The 17,326-nt window shown below is 50.9% G+C and overlaps 1 protein-coding gene across 2 annotated transcripts; it reads right to left on the bottom strand.

Moving 5' to 3' along the window:
- Nucleotides 1-1,244: 1,244 nt before the first annotated feature.
- On the bottom strand, nucleotides 1,245-12,665 carry LOC136651042 (dehydrogenase/reductase SDR family member 4-like). Of its 2 annotated transcripts, none has more exons than XM_066627103.1 (9): nucleotides 12,602-12,665; nucleotides 12,026-12,204; nucleotides 10,563-10,740; nucleotides 8,132-8,233; nucleotides 7,307-7,377; nucleotides 6,473-6,524; nucleotides 5,248-5,382; nucleotides 5,115-5,170; nucleotides 1,245-2,020 (listed from the first exon to the last, which is right to left on the bottom strand). In XM_066627103.1, exons 2-9 carry the CDS (start codon nucleotides 12,157-12,159, stop codon nucleotides 1,906-1,908), a joined length of 843 nt encoding a protein of 280 aa, XP_066483200.1. In that variant the 5' UTR covers nucleotides 12,160-12,204; nucleotides 12,602-12,665; the 3' UTR covers nucleotides 1,245-1,905. The 2 variants fall into 2 exon arrangements, with proteins under 2 accessions (XP_066483200.1, XP_066483201.1); XM_066627104.1 differs by having other exon boundaries at nucleotides 12,589-12,653.
- Between the last annotated feature and the right edge of the window lie 4,661 nt (nucleotides 12,666-17,326).

Raw genomic sequence — 17,326 nt, 5'->3', positions numbered from 1 at the left:
GGCACAACATTGAGAATCATTTCCCCACTTACCATGTGTTTGTTCTTAAACCAGCAGAGGAAAATAAAAAAAGGCACAGGCTTCTAGAAAAGCCAGATAAGAAGATAACAGACACACCCAAGCCTTGAGCGAGCGCATAGACGGAGCAATCTCAGCTGGGAATACCACTGATCGTGTTCTGAAGGAAATGCAGCCCCATGGAGGAAGCCGGAGATGGTTTGTGTAGAAAAATAGCCACTGGAAACATGAGCCGGAGGATGAAGGAGAAGAAGAAGAAAGGCTGGAATGTGTCAGCATAAGGGGGGGGGGGGGGGAAAGCCACAAAAAAAAAAAGCCAAATCAGCCCAGCAAGAGGCAGCTGTAAAGAGGTAGATTCCAAATGGAGGGGTTAGGTGGGAACAGCAAGAAACATAGCTGGAGGGGAAGGATGCAGGGCAGGGGGAGGAGGAGGAGGAGGAAGGAGAGCTGCAAGCAAGTGGAGATCCAGGAACAGAGGAGCTGGAAATGTCAGCTGCAAGATGCGCTGGAGCAGGAGCCAAAGGCAGGGAAAGGGAGAAGCAGGGAGATGGAGCAGGCGGCCTCAGGTGTTGGCAGGATGAAGCACGGCTCAGCAGGGGAAGATCACAGGAGGAACAAATCTGAGACCAGATCCGTGTGTGGGTGGACTGGGGGAAAACCCTCAACCAAACACTAGGGGCGAAGAGAAAGCAAGAGACCGTGGACACCCAGAAGAAAACATGGAGGACTCTATTGTCACATTTACGCAAGGAAAGGACACCGAGTGGCAGTGTGATGGAAGGAGAGACCAAAACGAAGGGTGACACTAAAAGAAACAAGGATGGGAGGTTTCCCAGAAGAAAAAGCGGCCACGCTCAGGAGGGCATCAAGAAAAACCAGACCCCAGTGGAACGGTGGCAGCCTCGCCCGTGGACGTGTGTGCAGATGCTCCTGAAGGCTCCTCTGGAGATGGAGAGAGGATGGGGGCAGGGCGGCCATCAATTGTGGGGGTGGAAGCGTGGGAGGGGGTGCCCTGTTATTAAAGGGAGAGTCCCCGTGCTTAGGGGCTGCCCCCCACCCCAGCACTGATCAGCGTGAGGGGTGGTGTCGCAACGTCGGTAACGGGGTGGGGGGGACTAGGCTCAGCGCAGGCTCCACCCTGGCTGTCCCTCTTTACAGTGAGACCAGCATTCCCTTCCCCCCCAAAAAAGAAAGACACCGCAAAGGATTCAGTCAAACAGACACATTTGTTTTATTTTTTTCACATGGCAAAAATGTAAGGCACTGAGAAATGGGGAGCACACGTGTGTCCTGGTGCCACGGGACACCCCTTCCTAAAAGCTTTCTGCACCCTTCAAGCTCCTGTGCAAAATAACCTGCAAAATGCCAGATGCCCCCAGTCCCTGTTCAATTAATGCTCTTCCAGAACAGCCCCCAAACCACCCCCAAGAGTCCCTCCTAAATAGAGCACCTTCCAATAACAGCACTAACCATGTGGGTCAATGGGTCATTTTTCATTCCAAGGGAAGCCCCATTAGCTGGCTAACTTGGACAGACTGCCTCCCCATTGCACATTTACAACCAGTCTCTAGTGCCACATACTACCAGTCCTAAAGATGGTCCTGAGATCCATTCTCCCCCCCCCCCTTCACCATCTCCCACTTCTAGACTCTTGGAAAGGATGTCTCTCTCACACCTCTCAGTCTTGCCCCTTCACTTTGTAGGGAAAGCCAGCCCCTGCCCCAATAACCACCGCCCCCCCTACTATACGCATGTCTGTGGATCAGTATGCCACCCCCAAAACACCAATGACCCCATATCTCTTTTTCCTGGGGTGAGGGAAGGGCATTGCACATTCATCTGTCTGTCCGTTCATGTGCTCAAGTAGGAAGAAAGGCCGAACCCCCATCAGAGACGGGACCGAGCACCTCCAGCCACGACTACCGTTTCCCCCGTGATATAGTCGGCATCTGGAGAGCAAAGGAAGGACACGATGCCAGAACAGTCCGATGGCTCTCCAAGCCTGAGGGATAAAACAGAATCATCTGGTTAGAGGGCAGTGCAGGGAATGGCTTCAAGGGAGCTCATGATGGGAGCAGTGGAATAGAAGGAAGACGGGGGCAGAAGAGTGGGAAGCTCAGTGCCTGGTGAGACCTCAGAGAGGTCTGAGGGAGGCCCTAAGTATGGCAAGAACATGGGAGGAGCCACAGCCGGGAGAGGGAGAGCAGGTGGGGCTAAGAGGAGAGTGGGGTCAGAAGCAGGAAAAGGGAAGCCGGATGATTTGGGGGGTCCAATCCAGATCTAGGCCTCGAAGGTGCGACTGAAGTCAGTTACTGGAGTGGACACAGCTCACTAGACTGGGTCTCGCGATGAGTGGGTGCCTTCCATTTATTGTTCAGTGGTTTGTCTCTGTCCCCCCCCCCCCCGGTTCCAGCCCACCTGCCTCTCGTCTAAGTGGAAAATTCCTAAAATTAGTCTCGGAACCGGGGTGTTATAATTGGTGCAAGGCTAATTGGCATCTTTCCCCCTCCTGTACAGGGTTAACTCTGTGCACAACCCCACGCAGGCATTAAGACACTAGGCAAAAAAGAACTACGATGAAGCCACGGAACGGACTGACGATCTCTTCTGGGTTGTGATTTAATCCACGTGCACATCCACATGTTCGCATGAATTAAAAGCACTTTGCAGAAAGGGAGTCTTGGTGTGCTCTAATGAGCGCATGAAGGTTCCTTCTTGCCTAGTGTTATAATTTTGCGCCTTTGTGCGCTGGTCATTTGAAAGAGGGCAAAAAAGTTGCCGTCGGAAACCTACGCAGAAGAGCAGCTTACACATTTTATAAACAAATAAAAACAGGAGGAGGGCAGGGCATGAACTCATCTGTGTCCGTCCGTCCGTCCCCTGCCAGCATCTAGTGACTTGAAAACTAGGGAGAAATGTCAAAAGCATCTTTAACTCGTCACTATCCAAGCCCCCAAACCCCTGACAGCACAAGGGGAAGTGGCTAGGACAGCTGTGGAAGTTCTCTGGAGACAAGGAGTGTCGCCTTTCACCGTCTCTGTCTCACAGACATTGCCTGCTCCAAATGGACCCCTCAGAGATACTTTCCTCTTTCCATGCCCGAAGCTGCTGGGGTTGAAACCAGGAGCATGCTGGGTCTTGGAACAGTGGCGTAGCTCATGATCACGTAGCCCAGTGCCAAGCTCAGAATGATGCCCCAGAAGTGATGTCACAACTGGAAGTGACATCACACCCTACATTAGCTACAGCACACCCAGGCTTTTAAAAAAGTGAAAATCGGGGGGAAATCTGCCTCCTCCACCCCAGCTGCTCACCATCCACTTGCTGTGCTGCCTCCCCCCAGTCAGTGGCATAGTTAAGGCATCTATCTGCTACCTGGGGTCAAAGACGATTTTGTAGCCCCCCCCACGACAATATAATTATTGTCCCAAATTATATTATTTACACATAATTAAGTAAATAAAAAGTGTGCCCCTTATTGGTTAGAGACACTGTGCTGGGGTGAAGAGGGACGGTTGTTTTCCCTCTGCTAAAGATAAGAGGAGCACCATTTGAAAAGAAATGCCTCTTTTCCCAGTTAGTAGAGGAAACTGTATTATGACACATAGAAATGAGAGCAGATTCATATTAACACCTGATTGGTTCCATGCTGTAACATAATACATCTCATTGGCTCTCAGAACAATCAGTCTCATAGGTCAGTTTGAATTAAGAAAATCCACTTTTCGTTCCATAAGGCAGTTGTGTTTTCATTTCCTGGTTAATTGGCCATAGCTTTAGATAGAATACAGATATTCCAGTGTGGTTTGTTTAATTGCATTCTGCATTAAATTTATTTTTCCAAAGATGCATAACATGATATTATTCATACATACTAAGGTTTTCACAATTTGGCCACTCATCTTGTTGTCCCGCTAAAGCTTGTTGCCCAGTGCAGTTGCTACCCCCTTCACCTGCTTAGCTACGTCACTGTCTTGAAGTCTGAGGGTGCCCTGTGGTCTGAAAGCAAGGCTGTGGAGCACTGTCATCCTGGATGTAGACTCCTGACCTGGATAACAACAGGATTTAGTGTGTCGGACTCCTGACTCTGTTGCTGCCTAAGACCCACTGCTGATATCCCCAGATGAAACATGACTTTTGGTGGGTGCTCCAGGACACTACTAGGAGAGGTCCCTGCAGTAAGACCTGCATGTCTGGGTTTCACTGCAGCACCTGAGGAGCGCAGCAAGGGTTTTGTTTGCTGTTTTCAAGCATGGAGACAACCTATCCAAGACGGCATCGGGTGGCATTCTGGTTTGTGCCACCCCTGCATTGAGGCCAGCACTACCTGCGCTGACAGGCATCTCTGCAAGGCTTCAGGTCAAGGACTGAACCTGGGACTCCCTGCATGCGATATGTGTGGTCTGCCAAACCTACGCAAAGGCTCAGAGCTGTGCCTGGCACTATTTTGTTTGCAATGAATAGTGGACAAGAAGTTCTTTTAAGTCACGCTTAAGTTCCAACAATCAATTTAAATATGCTTTCTTCAACATGGTACAGCCCTCTTTGGTTTTGTGTCTGGGCTATGCCAGGTTCACAGACTGCCGACTGTTGACCTAGAACAGGGGTGCCCAAACCCTGGCCTGGGGGCCACTTGCGGCCCTTGAGGCCTCTCAATGCGGCCCTCAGGGAGCCCCCAGTCTCCAATGAGCCTCTGGCCCTCCGGAGATTTGTTGAAGCCCGCACTGGCCCAAAGCAACTTCTCTCAGCGTAAGGGCAACTGTTTGACCTCTCGTGTGAGCTGTGGAATGAGAGCTCCCTCCACTGCTTGCTCTTTCACATCTGTGATGCAGCAGCGGCAGCAAAGGAAAGGCCAGCCTTGCTTTGTGCAAGGCCTTTTATAGGCCTTGAGCTATTGCAAGACCTTCATTCATTCATATAAGTTCATCTTTAATACATTTATGTAAACTTATGTAAATTTATTCACATTTTAAATGTAAATTAATTCTTTTTTTTTTCCCCGGCCCCCGACACAGTGTCAGAGAGCTGATGTGGCCCTCCTGCCAAAATCTTTGGACACCCCTGACCTAGAACAACTGGGCGTGTGAACACATTACCTTCGTATCTGCATGGCCTCCATCAGTCTGTCCCCCGTGGCTTTGTCCTGCCAGAGCTGGAAGAGGAAACACCCGTCAATTTGCCTGCTCCGTTTCCTGCTCCACCTGCCCACCCCCAGCTTCTGGTACTCACAGCTGAGCTGAACTTGGTGCGGATCAGTCCCGGTGCCAGACAGTTGACCCGGATGTTGTCGGGGGCCAGTTCAAGGGCCAGGTTCTGACCAAGGCCTACGAGAGCAGTCTTGCTGACATTGTAGGGGCCCAGGCCCTAGTGAGGGGAGAAGGATGAGAGGGGATGAAGGGCAGACCACCTCAGATAGTGCCAGAGACAGGATGGTTGGTGGTTGTGGCAGCCTCCGCCAAGGAACTGTGACCCAAGAGTCACTCTTCTGGAGCCACTATTACTGGCTAGCCCACCAGTATCAGGATAGAGCCACATGTTATCCCAGCAAACATGGGCTCCCAAACCACATCAAGAGGCCTGTCAGATCAAGCCAAAGGCCCACCCAGTCCAGCATCTTGCTTCTCAGTCAGAGCCTAGTATTGTAATTTTATTTTGAAGCATTTATGACAAGCTACTCCCAGGAAGCCCACAAGCAGGGTTCTGGTATTAGCCCCCTCCAACAGCCGGCATTTAGTGCCATGCTTCCTAAGATCATAAAGCTTCCACCGAACCATCATGGCTACCAGCTGCTGCTAAGACTTATCCTAAACAAATGAAGCCAGCTAAAGGCCCAATCCTATCCAACTTTCCAGCTCCAGTGTAGCCACAGTGCAGCCCCGTGATAAGGAAACACATGTTCTCTACCTTGAGAAGGCCCAAGTGACTGCCCCTCCACCGCAGGATGCAGCGCACACCCCACTGGTATGAATGTCCCAGTACTGGAATATTGGATAGGACTGGGCCCTAAGCTGGAGCCATCGCTGCATCTTGTTACGGTGAGTTCCAAACATTAATTACACATCCATTCATCGGTCCCAGTTCTATGGCCGATCAATTCCATTGGGCAGCCCTGAGTTCTATTATGGGGGTCAAACTCTTTTCATATAGTGGGCTGAACAGCATTCATGGCACCTGCCGAGGACCAGAAGTGACATCATGAAGTAGGAAGTGGCATCACTGAGCAGATGATGGCCAGGAATAAGTAGTTTGTTCTCACAAAGAAACTCATTAGCTGCAGATGACAGAAGAGAAAATGTGCAAATCTGGTTCATATTTTCAAGGTATGAGAGAGCCTGGTTATCATGCTGGGAGAGACCAGTTATAACGAGTCCAGAGAAATTGCTTCCTTATGTTTGACATTCCTGTTCTAGTAGGACGGAAGAGGGAGAAAAAGTTTAGGATGTAGCTGACTTACTGGAAACGGCGAATACGCAGCTATGGAAGCCACAAGGACGATGGAGCCACCTCTAAGAGAGTAAAGGAGAAAAGCAACAAGAAATTCTTCCATTGTTCTGCTTTTTCTCCTTCCCCACCCCCATCTCTCACCCCCTTATTCGATGCCCCCTTTCCAGATCACTACTGCGATTAGCACTCATGTGCCACATATTGAGGTGGCAAAGTCTGTGCCCCACAGAGCTTACAATCTACAATAGAATGAAGAGGATGAGGACTGACAAGGAGCAATGAGAATGGATTCCTGGTTGGGAGGAGAAGTCGTGTGGGGAAGCATGTAACAGGAGGTTGAGCAGAAAGGATTTTGCTGAAGGGTAAGGATGAGAGTGTCAGGACTGAGTCTGACCTAGGGGGGTTGGGAGCCCACCTCAGAGAGGCAATGTGGCGTAGTGGTTAAGGCGGAGGACTTAAAGGTGGAATACCTGGGTTCAGATTTCCGAAGTTCACTGGGAGGCAGATCGGTATAGCGGAAGCCACAAGGTAGAAGGGCAAGGCGATAAAAAGGCCGATGTGAACTGTCAGGAATAGGGAGAGCAAAAAGGGCCATGAGGGAAGATGGATGGAGGTGTGCTAAGGGCCATGGAGGTGAACCATCTTAGGACCCTGAAGTGACTGCGCAGCCTGACACAGAACTCAGGTCATAATGATGGGGGAGAAAAAAGGTGTTTGCAGGGGCTCTCTGAATCAGGTCAGTGACCTCCACAGGATTTTGTGGCTCTTCAGATCAGATGTGGTCTAAGCACATCCCCTTCCCCAGGTCTCTCTCTCTCTCACACAAACACACTCAACTGCTCACCCTCTTTTCCTCATGTGAGGTACAACCAGGTTGACCAGCAAAGCACTGGCTTTCACGTTGATATCCAGGATCTAAAATTAAGAGAGAGAGAGAGAGAGAGTGAGAGGAAGAGAGGAATAGCCCAGGTTTCTCAAGGGCAAAACATTCATCACCCAGCCTCTAACTCTGGCACTTCTTCCCCATGAATTCCCTGCTCTGCTCTCTGAAATGAGGGCCCCAGCGAGGTCTCCTCCTTGGAATCTGATGTTCTACCTCCCCCACAGGCCAATCAACATGGGACAATACAATGAGGGGATTAGAGAAGGACAAGGTGGTGGGTGGACATTCCTCAAGGTCCCCTTCTGTAAACACAGTTTCAGCATCATGGTAGTTGCAACAACCTCCCCAATCATGAACAAGCAGGGTTAACATTTCCTGCAAGTCTTTTCTAGATGCCAGCCTGGCTGCTTCATCCCATGGGCTGCTTGTGAGGGGGTGGGTGGGCCCTGCCCACCCTGCAGCCCACACTTCCCACTGTGTTAGCCCCGCCCCACCTCCTCAAATTAAATTTCCAAAGTTTGCCAAGGTTGCCAACTTTTTATATTTGTCTGAGGTCCTGTGCTTTGAAAAGCAGCCTGATCTGCGGACATGAGCGAGAAATGACACTTGTCTCCATCGTGCGGGTATGCTTCCTGACTTTGGCATATCAAACTGCTACTAGGCACAAGAGCATTTTTTTTCTGGTCAGCTGGCAACCCCAGGCTTCCCCCAACTCATCTTATGCCACAACCCAAGGTCCGCATTCATAACCATAACCCTCTCTGTCATCCACCTCAAGCACCTCACCTTTCCCCAGACATCCTCGGTGGCATCCAGGATGCTACCGAAAAAGGGGTTCACAGCTGCGTTGGACACCAAGATATCGATCCCTCCATGGCGCTCCAGGGCCTTAGAGCAAGAACCCAAAACAAGAGGCGTAAAACAAAACCTCCAAATCCCCCCTACATAAAAATCCAGCCCAGCCCTCAATACACACTCCCTCTGCGAGTGTTTTGATTCCGTGGGGTGCAAATTTAATCTCATAGGGCCAAAGCATAGCCGCACCTACTGAGGGGTAATAATTTTTACTCTTGTGAAAGCACCTGCAGAAGTGAGCCGAGAAACAGGTCTGATGCAAATGGAGATTGTCAAATGGAGGCTCACCAGTTAACACCCTCCTCCTCCACACACACACACAGCCCGCCTCCGAATTACGAAACCCAGGATTCTTTATTTGGCACAGGATGGTAAACCAAGTGCAGACTATTTCTGGAAATGGGAATAGAGAACTCTGGTGTGTTTTTTTTTTCCCCCCGTATCTGGGACACGAGAGCAGGCTTGCTGGTTTCCTCCCACCCGGTGCTGAGAACACAGCCCAGGAGTCACAGGCCCAGGTTCACACAAACAGATACACTCATCTCTTGAACCCTGCTTCTGCTTGCACTGAGCAGAGCTCTGACCCCGAACAGTGACAGTCAGCAAAGATACCGCATTCCTAGAATGAAGCCATCCTTCATGGCAGTGTTTCTCAAACTGTGGGTCAGGACCCACTAGGTGGGTCGCGAGACAATGTCAGGTGGGTCCCCATTCATTTCAATATTTTATTTTGAGTATATTAGACTTGATGCTGCCATGATATGTGACTGCATTCGGGGAAATGTTACAGACCTGTGCTTTTAATAAAATACTATGTATATTCTTTTAACAATTATAGTAAAGGAAACTTACCCCTGCTAATTGGGTAAGAGGCACTTTTTCAAGTGGGTGCTCCTTTTTTTAGCAGGGGGAGAGTAACTGGCCCACCTCACCCCAGCACTGTCTGTTCTAGTGGCTGTCTACTGGTATTCCTTTGCATCTTTTTAGATTGTGAGCCCTTTTGGGACAGGGAGCCATTTAGTTATTTGATTTTTCTCTGTAAACCGCTAAGCGGTATATAAATACTGTTGTTAATAATAATAATAATAATAATAATAATAATAATAATAATAATAATAATAATAATAATAATAATATTCCTGGGTACGTGTGGGTAGGATTGCAGCCTAGGATAGTTAAAAATTTTCCTGCTTGATCACGTCACTTCTGGTCATGACGTCACTTCCGGTGGGTCCCAACAGATTCTCATTCTGTCCCGGCGGGTCCCAGTGCTAAATGTGTGAGAAACAACTGCTCCATGGACCGCAGGGACGTGCGGTGTGTGGGTAGGCGGGGGGGCAGAGCCTCCCCATCAGAGTCCCTCTAAAAGTGCTACCACTTTTCAAAAAGTGCAGGGCTTTTCGAAGGACTCTGGTGGGGAGGCTCTGCCTCCCCTCCCACCACACATCCCTATGATGGACAGAGGCATTGTAGACAGAGCAGCAGAGACTTCTGGGATAGTTATGCTAGGACTGTTCAAAGAAACCCTTCTTTTGCCCCCACAAGGAGACTTGAAAGGAGGTGATCGGAGTCGGCCCAAGAGATCTTGCTGCCAAATCCACATAGCACACCCTGCCCACTAATTAAAACCACCGCACAATTGGCCAGAACGTTCTGTGGCACAACCCCATTGAAATAAATGGGATCCCACACATGAAAACCCTGCGCATTTCAGTCAGGCTTGCTCAGGAGGTCATTCCAGGGAAGGTGTTGCATGACCTGGACCTGCCAGTTGCCCACTCAACTGTCCTCAAAGGGATGCAAAAGGCAGCACCTCTCCACTGGCCTTTGTGAGGCCTGCAGATGAGGAGACCCTGCCTGTCGTCCACCAAACATGGTGCACTGCAGAGCATCTTGGAGAATTCTCAAGGCTGCACATTCCATTCACACGTGCGCCTGGCCCTCCTTTCAGGTTTTGCATCTCCTGTACAAAGAGGGTTCACCTCAAAACGCACAAAATCCTCTTGGCCGTATATTATTGGGGAAGACTAAAGGCAGCAATCCACCCTATAAGGGGCCTGCACTGCTGTGTGGGCCCCTATGCTCGCTGTACGGTAGGGCATCTTCTGGTATCCGGTGATGTCTTCACCTGCTATTGCTGATTGTTCAGTCGAGCTCTGAGCGGTGTGAAGCTTGGCTTTGAGCTGTGTGGCCGCACAGCTTATTGGAAGCAGAGAAGTGGTTTGCTGTTCTCTGTCTCCGTGGGGAGGTCCCCCCCCCTCCAAGGAACTCCAGCGCACACAGTGGGAGGCTACCAATCTAAGCCCTACCCCGGCTTCTCTCGCATGCGGACACGGAGCACCCAGGCACGCCCAGCCCTCACCGCATCAACAAGGCGCTGCCTGTCCTCGGCTTTCCCCACGTGACACACCAGCCCAGAGACACTCAGGTTCTGCCCGCGAAGCTCGGCCACCGCTCTGTCCACATTGGCTTGCTTTCGGCTGCTCAGGAGCACATGGGCACCATCCTGGGCGAGGCGACGGGCGATTGCAAAGCCAATCCTGGCAAGGAAAGAGGGCGGAGGGTGGAGGAGATGCACTTCATGAGAAACAAGGTGAAATACCATCTCCCAAGAACAAGTGCCAGGAACCCTCACCCTCACCCAACCAAGCTGGGTACGTTCAGTGAGAGAACAGGACAACGGCTTCCTCGCCTGACCCTCTTCATCAGATTTTAACTTTTGAGAGTTGCTGCAGGATCAAGTCCTTGGCTCAAGAAGTCCTGAAGCGAGCGCTTGTTCCCTCTCTTCAGCCACCTCCTTGCATGCATCGGCCTGCCTTATTAAAGGCAAGGATTGCTAAGACAATTATTACAAAACGTGTAGGCTGATTTCCATAAACACCTGCAAAGCCCAGGCCGGCACCTCCATAAGGCTGTCACCTCAGGCAGCAGTTTGGCCGGGGGCACCCACTTCCATCCAGTGATGTACTTAGCTGGGGTGCAAAGCACTACGTTTTGCAGGGAGCCTCACTGCAGCCAGCAAGCGGCCCCTCCCTCTCCCCTCTGGAGCCATTCCGGGCGGTGGGTGCAAAACAGTGGTGAATGCCTTCATTTCACTCCCACTGTCTGGAATGGCTCCGAAGGGGAGAGGCCGCTTGCACTCTATGGTGAGGCTCCCTGCAAAACGCAGTTCTTTGCACCCCTCTCTAGCTATGCTACTGCCTCCATCAGCCCACACCCCTTAACTCCTCCTCCCATTTCCTGGACTGGAAAAACAAGAGGGAGACAGCATGGAAGAGAACAGAGCCTCTAGCCCACCCACCCTCTTCTCTGTACTTCCTCTTCATCCAGTCCATGTCCTCTTTTTTAGCCTCATGTCCTGGAAAAGAGCTTAAATGTCCTCCTTCTCCTTGTGAGCAGGTTCCTGCAGGCAGTGCATAGCCTTCTTGTAATTAATAAATTACATGTAATATACTTTTAAATTTAATAAGCAATATAGTGTTTAAATTAACCACATGAAATCAATATACAAATGTTTGTAGCTTTTATTTGGTCAAGCTCTACATTTTTCTTGGCTGTTCTTACATTTTAGGGGGCCTGGTCCTCTCTCGCAGTTAGGACATCTGGTCTTCCGGGGTCTGGGGCAGAGGAGCCTGGCTTCTGTGCCCTGTCAAAGCCACCGAGTCCAGAGGACGACGGTGCCCCTGAGAGTGTGCAGAGTGCACCTCCATGACTAGACCCCCAAACATCTGTCCCTTTCAGATACATCTGAGATACATGATGCAGATCAGCCCCCAAACACCTGAGTCCCGGCACCTCTTGGTGCAGGGGCAGAGAGGAGCTTACCCCTCCGTGGAGGCGGTCACCAGCGCCACCTTGTCAGCCAGGGTCCCCTGCATGGCGCTGCCAGTGCTGTTCATTCTGGGGAAGATCCTCAGGGTGCAGTGGGGGCGTGTGGACGCAGCCAGGGCTCGAAACATGCTGGTCTCCCGTGGACTCTGCCCCGTCCAGGAGTCCAGGGGCACCTGCCGGGCATAGTAGATCACTCATTAACTTGGTGGTGCACCAGAATCCCTTCCCGCCCCAAGCCTGATTTGCAGTGGGGGGGATCACCAGGAAGGGAGACAATGCAGAGCAGTGGCGTAGCTGGGGGGGGAAGCACTAAGTAGTGCAGGGTGCCTCCCCTTCGGAGCTTACACCTCCGTTTTGCACCCACTACCCGGAATGTCTCCAAAGGGGAGGCTCCCTGCACAACTTAGTGCTTTGCCCCCCTTCTAGCTACCCCACTGCCCTGCATTATCTCCCTCCCTGTTGATCCCCGCAAATCTAGGGCTGCCTCCCATTGCATGCTTCTTACTGCACACTGGAGGTTTGGGGCAATCAAGAATCCCCCCCTCCCATAGCCCCACCTGAGATCCTCACCCGTGCAGGGAAACAGGAAGCAAAGGAGAAGGGGAGGTCTTGCAGTTGGGGGGCGGAGGAGAGAGCGCATGGGGAGGACGCGATCGCCCCCTGATGGGCAAGGGACTCAAGGCACGGGGGAGGAGCGGCAGCGTCCCCTGAAATCCCGTGCATGAAAGCCTCCAAGGCAGTGTTTCTCAAACTGGGGGTCGGGACCCACCTTTTCAGGTGGGTCCCCATTCAATTCAATATTTTATCTTTAATCTATTAGACTTGATTGCTTCCATGGGATGTGACTGCATCAGGGGAAATGTTACAGACCTGTGCTGTTAACAGGCTACTATGTATATTCTTTTAACAAGGATAGTAAATGGGACTGAACGCTTTCCACATGTGCTGCCTCCGACGCATTCTCGGCATCACCTGGCAGGACAAAGTTCCAGACAACACAGTCCTGGAACGTGCTGGAATCCCTAGCATGTCTGCACTACTGAAACAGAGACGCCTGCGTTGGCTCGGTCATGTCGTGAGAATGGATGATGGCCGGATCCCAAAGGATCTCCTCTATGGAGAACTCGTGCAAGGAAAGCGCCCTACAGGTAGACCACAGCTGCGATACAAGGACATCTGCAAGAGGGATCTGAAGGCCTTAGGGATGGACCTCAACAAGTGGGAAACCCTGGCCTCTGAGCAGCCCGCTTGGAGGCAGGCTGTGCAGCATGGCCTTTCCCAGTTTGAAGAGACAGTTGGCCAACAGTCTGAGGCAAAGAGGCAAAGAAGGAAGGCCCATAGCCAGGGAGACAGACCAGGGACAGACTGCACTTGCTCCCAGTGTGGAAGGGATTGTCACTCCCAAATTGGCCTTTTCAGCCACATTAGACGTTGTTCCAGAACCACCATTCAGAGCGCGATACCATAGTCTTTCAAGACTGAAGGTTGCCAATACAATACAAAGTAAATGGGACATACTCCTGGGTAAGTGTGGGTAGGACTGCAGCCTAGAATTGTTTAAAATTTTCCTGCTTGATGACGTCACTTCTGGTCATGGCATCACATCTGGCGGGTCCTGACAGATTCTCATTCTAAAAAGTGGGTCCCGGTGCTAAAAGTCTGGGAACCACTGCTTTAGCTCACCTCTCCGCTCTCATCCACACTTCCTCTTCCACCCCAATCCCCACCTAACCCTTTTACAATCCGGGAAATGAAAGGAGGAGGAGCAGAGGCAAGAGGGTAGGCAGAAGCAACCACCTCAGGCAGCGAGTGTCTTGCAGAAGGCCACCCTTGGGCAAGGTCCTGTGTATATTTACTCAGAAGTTAAGTGCCATTTGGTGTGCTTAAGGCTGCAGCCTTCAGTTGGGACGTTCTAAACAGATCCTGCTTCTTCTGGCTAAAATCTGAAACAGACACTTGTGTTCCGCCTGTCTCCTATATCCTCAGAGCAATCCCGTTGTTTGCTTATTCATCTTAGATTTTATTTTATGAGAATGCAATGCCAAAGCAAACAATAAAAAAAAAAAAGATTTGTTCTGTTATGCTTTAGTGCAGGGGTGTCCAAACTTTTTGGCAGGAGGGCCACTTCATCCATCTGACACTGTGTCGGGGGCCGGGATAAATATAATTAATTTACATTTCAAATTTTAATAAATTTGCATAAATGAATATATTAGAGATGGAACGTAAATGAATGAAAGAAGGCCTTGCAATAGCTCAGGGCCTATAAAAGACCTTGCACAGAGCAAGGCCAGCCTTTCCTTTGCTGCCACTGCTGCATCACAGATGTGAAAGCAAGCAGTGGAGGGAGCCCTTGTCCCACAGCTCACGCGACAGGTCGAACAGTTGGCTGCCACGCTGAGAGCAGTTGCATCAGGCCAGTGCGGGCTCCAGCTAGACTCCAGAGGGGCAGAGGCTCATTGGAGACTGGGGTCTCCCTGAGGGCCTGATTGGGAGTCCTCAAGGGCTGCAAGTGGCCCCAGGGCTGGGGTTTGGGCACCCCTGCTTTAGTGTCAAGTCCCTTCCTGGATCAGAAAGAAAAAGACCTCACGGCATGCTGTGGTCATGCCAGCGGAATCAGGGCAAGCAATGTGGACAGGCTGGACGGAGCCGCCTACCCCATCACTGACAGTTCACCTGCAGCTGCCTTGAGACACAATGCAAAGAAACAGGAAAAAACAGAAGGGAGTGGAATGTCATGGGTTAGCCGTGACATGGTCTGGACTCTCTGTAATGCTGGAGAGAATAAATGATGTGCTGTCTAGAGAAAATGGCGGAATGCACTCCCCTAGCGATGCCACTGAGCTCACCATTATGACACATGGGTTGATTTTTGTGGTTGTGGCCCAAGTCTTATAGCGAGCTTGTACTGAAGGGCAACTGTTACCCTGCACATGTCTGATCTTGGAAGCTAAGCAGGGTCAGGCCTGGTTAGTACTTGGATGGGAGACCGCCTGGGAATACCGGGTGCTGTAGGCTTATACCATAGTCTTTCGAGACTGAAGGTTGCCAACCATTATTATACTGAACCTGGGAAAGTGAACCTGGGAAAGAAACCTCACACTTTCTCCAGCGCCATCTACCCAAGTGCTGGCATGAGGTGTCCTATCCCAGCCTGTTTGTGGCATTCCCCTCCTTTTATCTGAAGTTTTCCCTTTTTCTTCCAACAAGTCTTGTGAAGTAGGTCAGAGTGAGAAAGGGAGAAACCGTTCCAAGGTCACCCAGTGAGATTCAAGGCCTGGCAGAGATTTGCCTTGGACGAGTTCCTAACATGGAACCACCGTGCTAAAAATATCTTTCAGGTGCCTCGGTTATGTGAAAGTTTTAGCCATTCTGTCCCAACAATGTAAGGGTGGGGTGCCTTCCCCCCCTCTTAAAATACTGCCATGCAGAGAAAGAGAGAGGGCTGTTCCTTTCATGTACTGCACTTGGGCACCCACAAAGATCTGCCTGGCTGTTGTGGGTCACAGGATGCGGGGTCCGGTGTGCTTGTGGTCCAATCCAGCAGGGCTCTTCTGATGGCCTTGGTCCTTGAACAATCCTCAGTGAGACCAGGATGATAAAAGAAGCGTCCACTAGGAGTCACTCTCTCACACACAATCTCTCTCTCCTCTCACCCCACCCCCCCTTTGAAATTTTCATTTCAAATTGGCACAACTGAGCTGGGATCTGAAATGAACTGGGTGAGTCATTTCTTCTGCTTCACCAAAGCCCAGGCCTGAAGAGAGAATGCCTAGATTCAGATGGACTCTGGTTTAAAGTGCAGGGTGCAAGTTTCTAGGCTGCACAGAACTCTTTGTATGGCTGAGTTTTCCATCCCAAACCCAACTGCTGGTGAAGTCTTGTGTGTGCTCTCTTTCTTTCTTTAACAAAAATATCTCAAACGAACCAGCCTCACTCTGTCTCTCCTGCCCTCCAGAGCAAGTCATAAAGTGAAAATCGTGAACAGCGTGCCCATGTCTTTGCCCTCCCTCTTGCTGGCCTGTTCTCTGTAGACCCACCTGAGCATGCGGTTTATTAAGCCATGCTGGGACCTCCTTCCTTCCTTGGTCACCCTTTATAGTACTTCAGGAAGTGGTTTGCGAAGGAAATGGGTGGCACAAAGAAAGGGGGGGGGAGGAGACAGCCTGCCAGAAAAGCATCATGGTGGGGGAGTGTTGTCGGCTCAACTGTGTAGGTAGGTTGCTTGCAGACTTGGTTGGCCTCAAAGCGCTGCCCCTCCTCTACCCACAGCCACGTGGCTCCACCTTTTCCCAATGTTGACCTTGCCCCTTCTTGAAAGAAACATACATGAAGGAAACTGGCAAGAACACAAGAAAAGGCTTACTGGATGAGGTCATCAGAAACCCATCCCCTTTCCCGTAGAGGCCCACAGGCAGGAGAAAAAGGTAGCTTCCCTCCCACCATTGCCCCTCTCCCCCCAGGGGCTCAGAGTCATGCTGCTGGAGGCAGCGCTTAGCCATCATGACCAGTAGCCACTGGTACTCCTAATGCACTCAATTAAAATATTTCTTAACCCAGTGTGTAGTCTGTGGAGCTCCTTGCCCAGGATACGGTGATGGCATCTGGCCTGGATGCCTTTAAAAGGGGATTGGACAGATTCCTGAAGTCCAACACAAGCCGTGACGGGCATGTGAAACCTCCTGGTTTTAGAGGTGAACAACCTCAGAATGCCAGATGCAAGGGAGGGAACCAGGATGTTGTCTTGGGTGCTCCCTGAGGTATCTGTTGCCCACTGTGAGATACAGGAAGCTGGACCAGATGGGCCTTTGGCCTGATCCAGTGGGGCTGTTCTTATGTTCTTAACTACAATTCCCAGGAAGCCTTGCAGGTCTCTTGTTGTCTGGTGTGCTCCCTGGGCATTTGGTGGGCCGCTGTGAGATACAGGAAGCTGGACTAGATGGGCCTATGGCCTGCTCCAGTGGGGCTGTTCTTATGTTCTTAACTACAATTCCCAGGAAGCCTTGCAGGTCTCTTGTTATCTGGTGTGCTCCCTGGGGCATTTGGTGGGCCACTGTGAGATACAGGAAGCTGGACCAGATGGGCCTATGGCCTGATCCAGCAGGGCTCTTCCTATATTCTTATGTTATTATGGACTGTTTGTGGGGCACTAGGGAGCATCCTTCAGCTCAGCAGGAAAGGAACCAAGGGGTCTGCAGGGGGGGGTATCAACAGAAGTTGGAGGTTTTAAGGGCTGATGTCCAGGGCTGATTAAAGACCTTCATTTCTCACTCAAACTCACCTTTTATCACCTCG

This window comes from Tiliqua scincoides, chromosome 5, assembly GCF_035046505.1.
Source record: "Tiliqua scincoides isolate rTilSci1 chromosome 5, rTilSci1.hap2, whole genome shotgun sequence".
NCBI classification, from domain to species: domain Eukaryota; kingdom Metazoa; phylum Chordata; class Lepidosauria; order Squamata; family Scincidae; genus Tiliqua; species Tiliqua scincoides.
The sequence above is the reverse complement of the archived record's forward strand: the minus strand, read 5'-3'. Positions and strand labels throughout refer to the sequence as shown.